The sequence below is a fragment of the Ranitomeya imitator genome, chromosome 2 (genome assembly GCF_032444005.1).
Source record: "Ranitomeya imitator isolate aRanImi1 chromosome 2, aRanImi1.pri, whole genome shotgun sequence".
NCBI classification, from domain to species: domain Eukaryota; kingdom Metazoa; phylum Chordata; class Amphibia; order Anura; family Dendrobatidae; genus Ranitomeya; species Ranitomeya imitator.
This window is the reverse complement of record NC_091283.1, coordinates 183621657-183634308: the sequence shown is the minus strand read 5'-3', so window position 1 is coordinate 183634308 and position 12652 is coordinate 183621657. Positions and strand designations below refer to the sequence as shown.

Below are 12652 nucleotides of genomic sequence, written 5' to 3'. Positions count from 1 at the left end.
CTCTGACACCTGGGATCCCATTGAAACCGAGAGGTCCATCTTTTCCTACTGAACCAACGGTGCCTTTTTCTCCCCTTTCCCCATCAGGTCCTGGTTCGCCTTTTTCACCCTATTGCCACATATGAAAAAAGCAGATTAGAATATATGTAAATTCCAGATCTTCACTTTCCAAATTAATTCCTACTTTTTAACTAAAATTGCATGTAGGTGTCTGACTGTATTTGCTATCAGCTTGCAGAAATGTGACTGTGGATGTGACATATACAGCACTGACACCATGGACAGTGGGTAAGAGGATGACCGGATGATCTGAAGCATCTGTGACTGACCATGTTACAACTGTGGAAGTAGGAGAAACAGCTCTGAAGTACAAACTGCGACTAAAACACCGAACAGTACTAACGTGAATGAAACACACGTGCGACAATTGCAAATATATGACTTTTCTATCCCTCCAGATGCACAATACACATACTCAACATATTCCCATTCTCTATGCCACAAAAGAGCACAAGTAGCCCTTAGAGTAAAGGAAGGGTTCCTTCACATCATGTCCCATTTGCCAATCTGACATGTATTCAATAGAGCAGAGGTCCCCAACTCCAGTCCTCAAGGCCCACCAACATGTCATGTTTTCAGGATTTCCTTAGTTTTGCCCAGGTAATAATTGCATCACCTGTGCAATGCAAAGGAAATCCTGAAAACATGACCTGTTGGTGGGCCTTGAGGACTGGAGTTGGGGACCTCTGCAATAGAGGATTCGTGGCAAAAATCTAGGCTTGACACATTGATTTCTGCCACAGTTGTGCAGTTTGCGGAGTCGCTGATCCACACAAATTTTGCTACATCCGGTTGGTCTTCTCTGCTTATGTCACATGGCACTTTTCCATAGCTATGGACCAAATTCCGAACCAATTTCGTTTCTGGTGCTTGTGAACTGGGTTACCGAGAACCCATTCCCATGTGTTGACTTAGGGTATGTGCACACGTTGCGGATTTTGCTGCAGATCCGCAGCGGATTGGCCGCTGCGGATTCGCTGCAGTTTTCCATGAGTTTACAGTACCATGCAAACCTATGGAAAACAAAATCCGCAGTGCACATGCTGCGGAAAAAAACGAGCGGAAACGTAGCGTTGTTTATTCCGCAGCATGTCAATTCTTTACACCTGCTTCATAATAGGAATCCGCAGATGTAAAACCACGGGTGGAATCCGCCAAAAAATAGCGGTAATTCCGCAGGTAATCCGCAGTGCGGATTTACCAAAATCAGTCCAGAAAAATCCACACCACTTTCTGCAACGTGTGCACGTGGCCTAAGGATTACTTGTAGAGTTGATGGAGATTTTGGTGTGGAACCTGTGTCAAAATTGTCAGCAAATCCTGAATATGTGAGTGGAGCCTTAAAGGTTTTTTTTGGTTTGTTTTCCACAAACAAAAATTGATTTTATTCAATTAATTTTGGAATAATAATAAGTTCCACAATTGGATATGCTTAAATAAAATGTTCCTGTGCTGAGATAATCTTATAAATGTGCCCCTGCTGTGTACTGTGTAATGGCTGTGTCTGACCGTGCAGGAACATGGTCTGAACATACCACAGTTCCTTGGCAGGGGGGGAAGCAAAAGAGTATGCAGATATTACACAGCATGGGATTATTATTATTATTATTTATTATTATAGCGCCATTTATTCCATGGCGCTTTACATGTGAGGAGGGGTATACATAATAAAAACAGGTACAATAATCTTGAACAATACAAGTCACAACTGGTACAGGAGGAGAGAGGACCCTCACAATCTACAAGGGATGGGTGAGGATACAGTAGGTGAGGGTAGAGCTGGCCGTGCAGCGGTTTGGTCAATCGGTGGTTACTGCAGGTTGTAGGCTTGTCGGAAGAAGTAGGTCTTCAGGTTCTTTTTGAAGGTTTCGATGGTAGGCGAGAGTCTGATGTGTTGTGGTAGAGCGTTCCAGAGTAGGGGGGATGCACGAGAGAAATCTTGTATGCGATTGTGGGAAGAGGAGATAAGAGGGGAGTAGAGAAGGAGATCTTGTGAGGATCGGAGGTTGCGTGCAGGAGAGTACTGGGAGACGAGGTCACAGATGTATGGAGGAGACAGGTTGTGGATGGCTTTGTATGTCATGGTTAGGCTTTTGTACTGGAGTCTCTGGGTGATGGGGAGCCAGTGCAGGGATTGACAGAGGGGAGACGCCGGGGAATAGCGGGGGGACAGGTGGATCAGTCGGGCAGCAGAGTTTAGAATAGATTGGAGGGGTGCAAGAGTGTTAGAGGGGAGGCCACAGAGCAGGAGGTTACAGTAGTCAAGGCGGGAGATGATGAGGGCATGGACTAGGGTTTTTGCAGATTCTTGGTTTAGGAATGTACGGATCTGTGAAATATTTTTGAGTTGGAGGCGGCAGGAAGTGGAAAGGGCTTGGATATGTGGTTTGAAGGAGAGATCAGTGTCAAGGATTACCCCAAGACAGCGGGCTTGTGGGACTGGGGAGAGTGGGCAGCCGTTTAATGTAATGGATAGGTTCATTGGGGAGGTCGTGTGAGATGGGGGAAAGATGATGAATTCTGTTTTGTCCATGTTAAGTTTTAGAAATCTAGTGGAGAAGAAGGATGAAATAGCAGACAGGGATCACAGATTATTCTTTTTGTGAGGTAAAACATTTCCCTGCCTGGTTTAAGCAATGTTTTACTTCAAAGAATTAATCATTTGTGATCCCGTGCTGTAATGTCTGTACACTTCCCCCCCAACCTGCCCAGGAGATATTGTATGATCAGACCTTGTTCCTGCTCAGTCAGACACAGCCATCACACAGTAAGGGCACATTTATAAGATTATCTCAGCACAGGAACATTTTATTTAACCCCTCAGTGACCGAGCCAATTTTGTCCTTCATGACCAAGCCCATTTTTATAATTCTGACCACTGTCAAGTTATGTGGTAATAACTCTGGAACGTTTCAATGGATCCCGCTGATTCTGAAACTTAGTGGCAAAATTTCTTTGATATTACCTGCATTTATTTATGAAAAAAAAACGTAAATTTGGCAAAAATTTAGAAAATTTAGCAATTTTCAAAGTTAATTTTTGTGCCCTTAAATCAGAGAGTGGTGTCACACAAAATAAGTTAATAAATAACATTTCCCACATGTCTACTTTACATCAGCATAATTTTGGAAACATAATTTTTTTTGTTAGGACAATAAGGGTTAATATTTGACCAGCAATTTCTCATTTTTCCAACAAAATTACAAAACCATTTTTTTAAGTGAAGTGAGTTTGGGGGGTCAATATGAAAGAAAATACCCCAAAGTGACACCATTCTAAAAACTGCACCCCTCAAGGTGCTCACAACCACATTCAAGAAGTTTATTAACCCTTCAGGTGCTTCACGAGAAATAAAGCAATGTGGAAGGGGAAAAATTAACATTTTACTTCTTTCACAAAAAATTAACTTCTGACCCAAACTTTTTTATTTTCACAAGGGTATCAGGTGAAAATGGACCATTTGTTGTGCAATTTCTCCAGATTACTCCGATACCCCGTATGTGGAAGAAAGGCACTGTTTGGGGGCATGGCAGGGCTCAGAAGGGAGGGAGCACCATTTGACTTTTTGAACACAAAATTGGCTGTAATCAATGGCGGGCGCCATGTCATGTTTGGAGACTCCCTGATGTACCTAAACAGTGGAAACCCCTCAATTCTAACTCCAACCCTAACAGAGCCCTACCCCTGACCTTAATCCCAACCCTAATCCCAACCCCAGCTCTAACCCCAACTACATCACCCTAACTCCAACATCCCAACCGTAACCCCAACACAACCATATCATCAACACAGCCCTAACCCCAACACCACAACTATAAGCACAACACAACCCTTTCCCAACGCAGCTGTAACCCCAACACCACAACCGTAACTCTAGCCACTCCCCTAACCCTAGCTCTAAACCAAGCCCCAACCTTTTTTTTTTACAAACCTATAATGTCATGGTATAAGGTCAATATGATTAAAAAATATTTACCTTTATCAATTCAATACAGTAACAATCGTAACGTCACACTCTCAATAACAGAGTGAACAAATAAAGAAAAGCAAACAGATTGGAACACAGTGCATTAGTTAAAGTTCCATTATGAAGCATTGTACTCAACTAAATTAGCTGGTTTCTTATCATAATTCATAATGCGTACCAATTCGGGCCATATCAGAAGTACACTCTTTTAGTCTATGCATATCATATATCACAGTCCATGTGTTTAAAGGAACACACATCAGGATGTCCTGACTGCCGTATGTCGTGTATCCTCTGGCATCGGCTGATCCATTCGCCTCCTGATGAACTGGCATCATGGAAGGGAAACGCGATGAGGCATTTGTTTATCATCTGGACCCCAGATAAGATCTCCTTTTGTTTGAGTGCTGCTTTGGGTATAGTGCAATAGGGGAAAGTTGCAATATTGACATAGTGTTTTGTCTGACATTGATGGGGAACACATTAAAAGAGGTGGAACATAAGGCCACCTTTAACGTTTGGCTCTGAGTGAAGTGTGAGTCTTGGGTGCCGCTTAAAGGGCATTGATTAATGAGCAGACCAATGCTGAGCTGGAGGTGGTATGACTCCGTATCTGCAAGAGTAAAAAGCCCAGTGGACTGGCACATGTGTCTGCTCTAAGTAATTATTGTGTGTTGCAGTCATTATTGCTCCTGGTCCAGGTTGGACTCCCCACTATTACCCTTGAGAGCACCAATTTTAAACTGTGGGATCTGGGCTTTTTGATTGTCCCTAGCACCCATGTTTCAGACATCCCTTGCACAGTTGGCTTCCCTCACTCTCTTTTGGCTACTCTTATCAATTGTTTGGTGAGTCAAGAGGGTAAGTGTGAAGGGTAAATGAGGGTGAGCTGACGAGAGCCGGGGCGCCACTTGCATTTATATCTAGGGTGCCAACCTCCGCAGCAAGTCAGGGACAACCAAATTAGGGTGGCCTTGAACCATCTTATCTTTGTATGGGTATTCTAATTGTTTTTGTTAGTTGATTTCTTGGTTTATATATATGTATTGATTGTAGTTGGTTATATTTGGTTCCTGAGAAGTAGAAGGCTGACGAGTGTTATCAACAATTGATAAGCTATCACCTTCTTGGGTCCATCATTTTCTCCCCCCCTTTTTTCTTTTCTTCCTAATCTATACGGCATCATTTTTTCTTGCTCATTGGGTTATTTGTTGTTAACTGGTTGCATTTATTTATTCATCTAGGGCAGAGGTCCCCAACGTTTCTGACCTTGAGAGCCATATTCAGCTCTGACAGAGGGTCGCGAGCCACATCCAGGCTTGAGAGAGGGTCGCGAGCCACATTCAACTCCCGCCCCATCACAATAGTGTCAACCAAAGCCCCCATTACTGTCATAATGGTAACTAAAGCTTTTCCACAAAAATCACCCCAAAGCAGTATACAAAGATCCAGGGGATCCCACAATATCCCCCATTCAGTGTTCTCCTATAAAGCACTCCCAAGACACTGTTACATCCAGCGTCAAACACCTCCTCTGACAGGTGGTGTCATCTTGTCTCCAGTGTACCATACTTAAATCATCTCAAAATCCCTAAGACCAGTACATGTTCATCCAGATCTGCTCTTCTGTGCAGTGCTGCTCACAAAATTCACCATTTTCAGATGTGCTCTTCATACCTGTTTGCTAGAACTGGAACTAATGTACCAAGCTGACAGCCGCGAGCCACAATTCATGGGACCGCGAGCCACATGTGGCTCCCGAGCTACAGGTTGGGGACCCCTGATCTAGGGATTACCAGGGTGCATCCAGGGCAAGTCATCGGTGACCAGGGGCGCCATATTGCGTACAAGCTAGGGTGCCAATCTTCGCTGATAGTAAGGGTTCGGTAGGGCCATTTAGGGGTTTATTGCATGTTTATTTACTATCAAATTACTTTTTGTGCAGGCTGCAGGTACTGTGAAAATTTGTCCTATAAAATTTTTAATGGTTGAAATAAAATTTGATTTTAGGTATTAGGTAAATGTTAGCTTTATCCCACAATTCCAAATAAGATGCTAGAAGTCCGCTCCCGACTCCCCACACCTATGGCATTCATCCGACACTAGTCTGCCAAATCTATGTAGTCTGACTGGAGTCAGGTAAGATTGACGTAGGATATATAGTTGAATTAATTTATTATTTGCGGCTGGCGACACCATTGTATGTAACTCTACAGCATCATTCCACTGATCACCAATGACAGAATTAATTACCGCCATTTACCCTCTACAGCAAGTTGAGTAGAAGCAATTCTGGAGGTTAGTAGAAAGGATATTACACACGTGGGCCCTTGAGTTGTTAACACTCCTATCAATGAATATCTGGATATTCGCATCCTAGGATATGGAAACTGGTGTACTATGGCATGTCTCATTTCCAAGTATCTGTTAAAATCCTTATGAGGGATCCCAAACTTTATATGAATTATCCCATATCTGAGTCTCTCCCACTTGGTCAGTAAATTTCAAGATACATTTACTCTCTCGCCACACCTAGCCCCAACCCTAACCATAGCTCTAACACCAGCCCTAACCAGAATCGCAAAAATGGAAACAAAATACATTTTTTTTAATTTTATTATTTTTACCTAACTAAGGGGGTGATAAAGAGGGGTTTGATTTACTATTTTTTTTTATTTTGATCACTGTGATAGGGTCTATCACAGTGATCAAAATGAACCAATAGGAAAAATCTCCTACTGTTGCCGGCTGGCAGATCTCGGCAGGCGCCTGCCATTTTCTTCCAGGAAAAAGATGCCGGGGGACAGAGCCAGAGGGTGCAGGGATACCGGAAGTACCAGGGGTGAAGGTCTCGGGGGACCCCATTTCTCTCTCCTATTGTATGCTAGATCATATCAGAGGAGAGAGAAATGAATGTGAAATCGGACTTTTATTTATTTTGCGATCACCGTTATTCCATGAATAATGGTGCTCACGAGACTGGGGAAGGTAAAAACCATCCGAATCATGTTCTCTGGGGTCTTCGCTACCCTCGGTATCCAAGACCCTGGAAATTTTCAGACGCTGGAAGGTGCTATAACTTTATTTCTCCGTGCCGTTAAAAAGCAGAGCTGAGGAATAAGTACCCTTGACTGCTGCCGTTAAAAGGCGTATCGGCAGACATTAAGGGGTTAAACACATCCAATTGTGGAAGTTATTATTATTTCAAGATCTACTGATTAAAATTAACTTTTGTTCTTTGGAAAACCCCTTTAAGTTGTATTCAGTAAATAGAAGAAAAACTCCAGCGAAAAATGCACCATTTTTTATCTGCAATCAAATTAGCGTTGCGGACGGCTGCAGACTTCCTCCGTGAAGCCCCGCCCTCGTCCGCACCTCTGCCGCTAGCTCCGCCTACTTCTGCATGCGGCCTGCGTACCTATCTTTAACATTAGGTACGCAGGTCGTGCCGCTGTAAGCGGATGCTTCCGCTTGCGTCGTTTTGACGATGCGGCGACCAGCGTAGAACGCAGCTTCTAGCAAATTTTTTTTCTCCGCATTGTCAAAACGACGCATGCGGAAGCATCCGCATACAGCGGCACGACCTGTGTACCTAATGTTAAAAATAGGTACGCAGGCCGCATGCAGAAGTAGGTGGAGCTAGTGGCCGAGGGCGTGGCTTCACGGAGGAAGTCCGCAGCCCTCCGCAGCTCCTCCAAACGCTAGTGTGAAACTAGTCTAAATATGTTTTGTGTACACGTGCACTTTGTTTTTCACACACCCATTGCCACATCCTAGAATGGAGGCCTGCATGATCCTTTTGACCCAGACTGCATAGAAGATTGCTAATGTTAATTGTCCCATTGACTCCAGTGGGTCAGCGTTCAGTCTGAGTGCTGTGCAATCTGTATTCATATGTGAAACCACTTTGAGAAAAATTGGCCCTAAATCACTTGTAAATGTCTACAATAATGTGTGAGATCTTAGAAGTAATTCTTTTGTCTGATCCCACTCTATATAGTGTTTTCGTACCAGACCATGTAACCCTCCATTACTCATAAGGCTTTGCTGGAGCAGACATAACATCTGCGTTTGTGACATCTCCTGTATACTTCAGCAATGCGGCCTCCATCACAAGGGGATTGTACTTGCCAGCGCTTCCTCCTAATTACACATGGACAAGTTCTTGCTGGTAGATGTTTCTGCAAATGCACTTGGCCTTTAGGAACAACAAAATCAATCCTCAATCCATAACGGGGTCACTCACCTTCAGTCCGTCAGGGCCCATTAAACCGCTGTCGCCTTCTAGGCCTGGTTCCCCCTGCAGATACAGATCGTACCATCAGAACGTGGATACACTAGTAAGAACTGACTGTAGGATTGTCAATTGCATCGGGATTCCCATGGGACAATGAATCGTTCTGGGGTTTAGATAGTATTAAGCAAATGCAAAAGCCATCCATCCCTGTGATCAGTATTAATATTTACCACAAACTTGTGCTTCATTGGGCCTACCTGCGGGGGGCACTATAGGACTAGTAAAGAAGGTTATTCACCCCATGTTGCTTGCCTGGCAGTAAGGCCCCTTTCACACATCAGTTTTCTGCCGTGGGCTCGAGAGATCCGTCGCAGTTTGTGAAAAACTGATGCGACGGATCCTTTTTTTGGATGGATCTGACTAGCGGATCTGGCTAATTGGATTGGAGCATGCTCTGTACAAAAAACGGAATCCGTCGCCGGATTCCGTCATTTGATGGATCCGGCACCATAGGCTTCCATTCTAGCAAACGACGGACGGCGATGGATCCGTCGCTGTCCATTTTTTTGACGTACACAAAATATGTTACTTTGTCCATTGTCTCCGGATGCCGGACATACAATTTTTGACGGATCCGGCGAACGATGGATGAAACGTGAAGCCATCCGTCGACTCGCAATCCGTCGCTAATACAAGTCTATAAGAAAAAAATCGGATCCGTCGGCATCAGATGCCAGATCTGTTTTTTTTTTCTAAATTCGACAGATTGCGACTGATGGCAAAAAGCTGATGTGTGAAAGGGGCCTAATAGACAAAAAAGAGTTGCATGTCATCAGTCTAAGGCTATGTGCACATGTTGAGTATTTGCAGCAGTTTTTCCACATAAAAAGAGTTTTGGGAGGAAAAATGCATGAATGGGTGAAAAATGCTGAAAGAACTGAGAAGCTGCAGATGTGAAAAAACGCTTTAAGAGTTTTTGATACTCACTCTCTGGCCTATGAGACCTTGTTCTCCTGGTATTCCCAGTGGACCAATATCTCCCTGATGACAGAAATATAGACAAGATCAGTGTTAAAATAAAATCACATATCTAAACAATGGTTCAGAACTGAAAACAGAATTAACACCTCCAGAGCTGTACTGTGAATTTAAAGAGACACTAACTTTAATGTGAGGTAAGTTTAAGAAAATGTCTCTGAAGAGATGGTGTTTTTAGGCTCTTTGGTTTATTGGATTGATGTCCCTTTAAGAAACAATAGAAGACTAGAAAATAGACCTAGTTCCCATTCACTTTTCGGAACAGCTGAAGCCCTTTTCCAGGCACTGGTTTGTTTCATGCCATTTTCTATTTTAAAGCCCAGGTCCAGACTTTTCTGCTTTCCTACTATAAATATTCCTCGGTTTGCTTCTTGTGAAGCTCTGACCCTTTGTTCAGAAAACAAACTACTGCTGTTAGACAACAGGGAACACGCTTGGGAAGACATCTGGGTCCAAACTGGACTTGAGGTCTCATGTAAATGTGCAAGGCTTGGAGATGGAGGGGTCTTATGCAATACATCCAGAGCTTGTCCTCTGTCCAGCTGAGATAAGAGCTGCGCGCTGGCAGCCGCTGAGAGCTGTCAGCTACTGTGAGCCTCACATTTCCGAATGGCAGGACAGAGCACATCAATGGGGTTTTGTTCCCAAAGAAAAGGACGGGAGGAGAGGATGCTTTAGGTTTCATCTCTGTCACAAAGGGGTAACAGTAGCGTCTGCCATAAGCCAGGGATGGCTTGCCAAAAGCAATAAGGTTGTGGTGGTGGGGGGCTAACATAAAATGCAGAGACACAATAAGAAGTATGAAAGCAGCAAGATTTACCCTCCAAAATAAACAGGATGACATTAAAGCAAAAATGCCGCTGGGAGAAGAGCAAAACTAGATCTGACGGACACTCACAATGGTCTCACGCTGCTCTTACCCCGGGGATATTAGGCTGCTCCTTGTCTCCTCCAGCTGTAATGGAGGCTCAGGGCAAAATTAAGAATTTACACTGTGAGCAGATTTAACTCAGTTCTACCTGGGAAGAGAAAACTGAATGGCCCAAAATACCGATATCTTGACATATTCATTGATCTCCGTCTATAGCTCCAATGCAAACCTGTATATCTCCAAGATAACAGACAACAAACCTTATGTAGTCAGATCCTACAGTTCTGTATTACCATGTACCACCCTGTCTTTTACTTCTTACTAACCCACCCAATGTACATTACCAAGAAATAGGTGTGGGGGGTGGAGACGGAAGGGAGCATTACTTCAAGATCATACAAAAAAAGGGTAAAAAAAAAAAACTTTAAACTATGTAATCACAGAGATCTGCACCTTAGCCATATACTCAAAAAATGTAGGATACTACACATCTTGACATATAGATGGTAGTGGTAATCTCCTAGCGGATGTTTTCAGCACCCCAGAAAATAACCTGATGAGTACCATCATTAAAACTAGTATTACAGGAGACATTATGTTGGACATCAATTACTCTGAAATCTCAATCTACAGGTCTTCATTTCATTATCTATCTGTGGCCTAAATACGAGCGCCAGTTTGAGAAGGGCAAACATGGTTAAGTGGTCTGATGAACATACACCTTGATGAGCACATGAATGAATAGAACGCCAAACTGTTAGTGTACCTGAAGACCAGAGGGGTCCGGCTGCCGTACATTATATCACCCCCACACCATAATCCTAACCGGTGTGATGTTCCCTTGTGAAGGTCTCTACATGGCGTTGCTCGAAACCTAATGTTGGGAAAAGGCCTTTTGATGGCTTGTGTAGACGCTATGTGATACCTTGGGCTTAATATGTGACAGAATAGAGCATTAGCAGAATCACTGGTACGGTCATTCTCCAAATTCAACACGACAAATCCTAAGTTTTTGGCTTTTGGGTGAAATTTGTGGAGAACTTCGAACGTTCACGCTACAGTGATACATATTTATACATATACAGCTCTGGCAAAAATTAAGAGACCACTGCAAAATGTTCAGTTTGTCTGATTTTTCTCTTTATAGGTATATTTTTGAGTAAAATGTGAGTTGCTCTTTTAGTCTATAATCTTCTGACAATATGTCTCCGAATTTCCAAGCAATACATTTTGTATTTTTTTCTGACAAAGAAAAATGGTCAAAATAAAAAAAACAAAAACTTTCAGACCTCAAATAATACAAAGAAAACAAGTTCATAATCATTTAGAAACAACAACATTAATGTTTTAACTCGGGAAGAGATCAGAAATCAATATTTTGTGGAATAACCATGATTTTTAAATCACAGCTTTCATGCGTCTTGGCATGCTTTCCACCAGTCTTTCACACTGCTTCTGGCACAAAACTGTAAGCAGTTCTTCTTTGTTTGATGGCTTGTGACTATCCATCATCTTCTTGATTACATTCCAGAGGTTTTCAATGAGGTTCAGGTCTGGAGATCGGGCTGCCATGGACAGGGATTTGATGTGGTGGTCTCTTAATTTTTGCCACAGCTGTATCTCAGGCTGAACCTATCCACAGGACTCATTTTACCTGACTGAAGCCCAAGTTTCCTCAGTACTCATCAGCATACTATTATCTTGCAGTATGGATGGAATGGAACATCACGGCAGATGTCACTATTCTCCATACAAACGCATTTAATTAAAAACGAAGCACACAAATATTGGAGAACTTCATGTTTTTTTCCCCACAAGGGGAGTCTTTGGGTGACATATGCCACTGTACGAAAGGATACATCCAGGCTATAGATGTGATGTAACAAACGTCACGCATTTTGCAATGATTATCCACATAGAAGGTCACCTACCTTCATTCCTAGTTCACCTGGAGGCCCTGGTTCTCCCTTTGCCCCTGGAGGTCCCTAAAATGAAAGAAAAACAAAAAATTCTAATATTGTATATTTCAATAGACTCTGCCATAAAGGCTTACACATATTGTGTAATATTTTCAGTAAAACTGGAAAGGGAGAGGCCTGAGAATGTAAGTCATGTAACGGGGGAGTCACAATGACTTTATCATGCATTACTAAGGCTCTGTATTCAAGTTTTTCATCATGATGAGTTGCATATGTCTTCCATTGGTCACAATGTAAAAAGAACCACAGGAAACCACAGTATTTTTGTTGTGTTACACTATATTGAAACGTACAGCCAGCTTTACAACAACCCTCTATCAGGGCAGTGTTGGCTGCCGTGGGGAAGAACGGTGGCGCAGTGGTTAGCACAGCAGCCTTGCAGCGCTGGAGTCCTGGGTTCAAACCCCACCAAGGACAACATCTGCAAAGAGTTTGTATGTTCTCTCCGTGTTTGCGTGGGTTTCCTCCGGGTGCTCCGGTTTCCTCCCACAATCCAAAGA

General features: G+C 43.1%; 1 protein-coding gene across 1 annotated transcript in view; it reads right to left on the bottom strand.

Moving 5' to 3' along the window:
- Window positions 1-12652, bottom strand: part of COL27A1 (collagen type XXVII alpha 1 chain) — a 407011-nt gene that overhangs the window by 94205 nt on the left and 300154 nt on the right. Inside the window, exons 34-37 of the mRNA XM_069748227.1 lie at window positions 12105-12158; window positions 9252-9305; window positions 8274-8327; window positions 2-109 (exon numbers count right to left, since the gene is read on the bottom strand). Coding sequence (XP_069604328.1) covers window positions 2-109; window positions 8274-8327; window positions 9252-9305; window positions 12105-12158 — 270 coding nt within the window. The remainder of the gene's footprint in view (window position 1; window positions 110-8273; window positions 8328-9251; window positions 9306-12104; window positions 12159-12652) is intronic.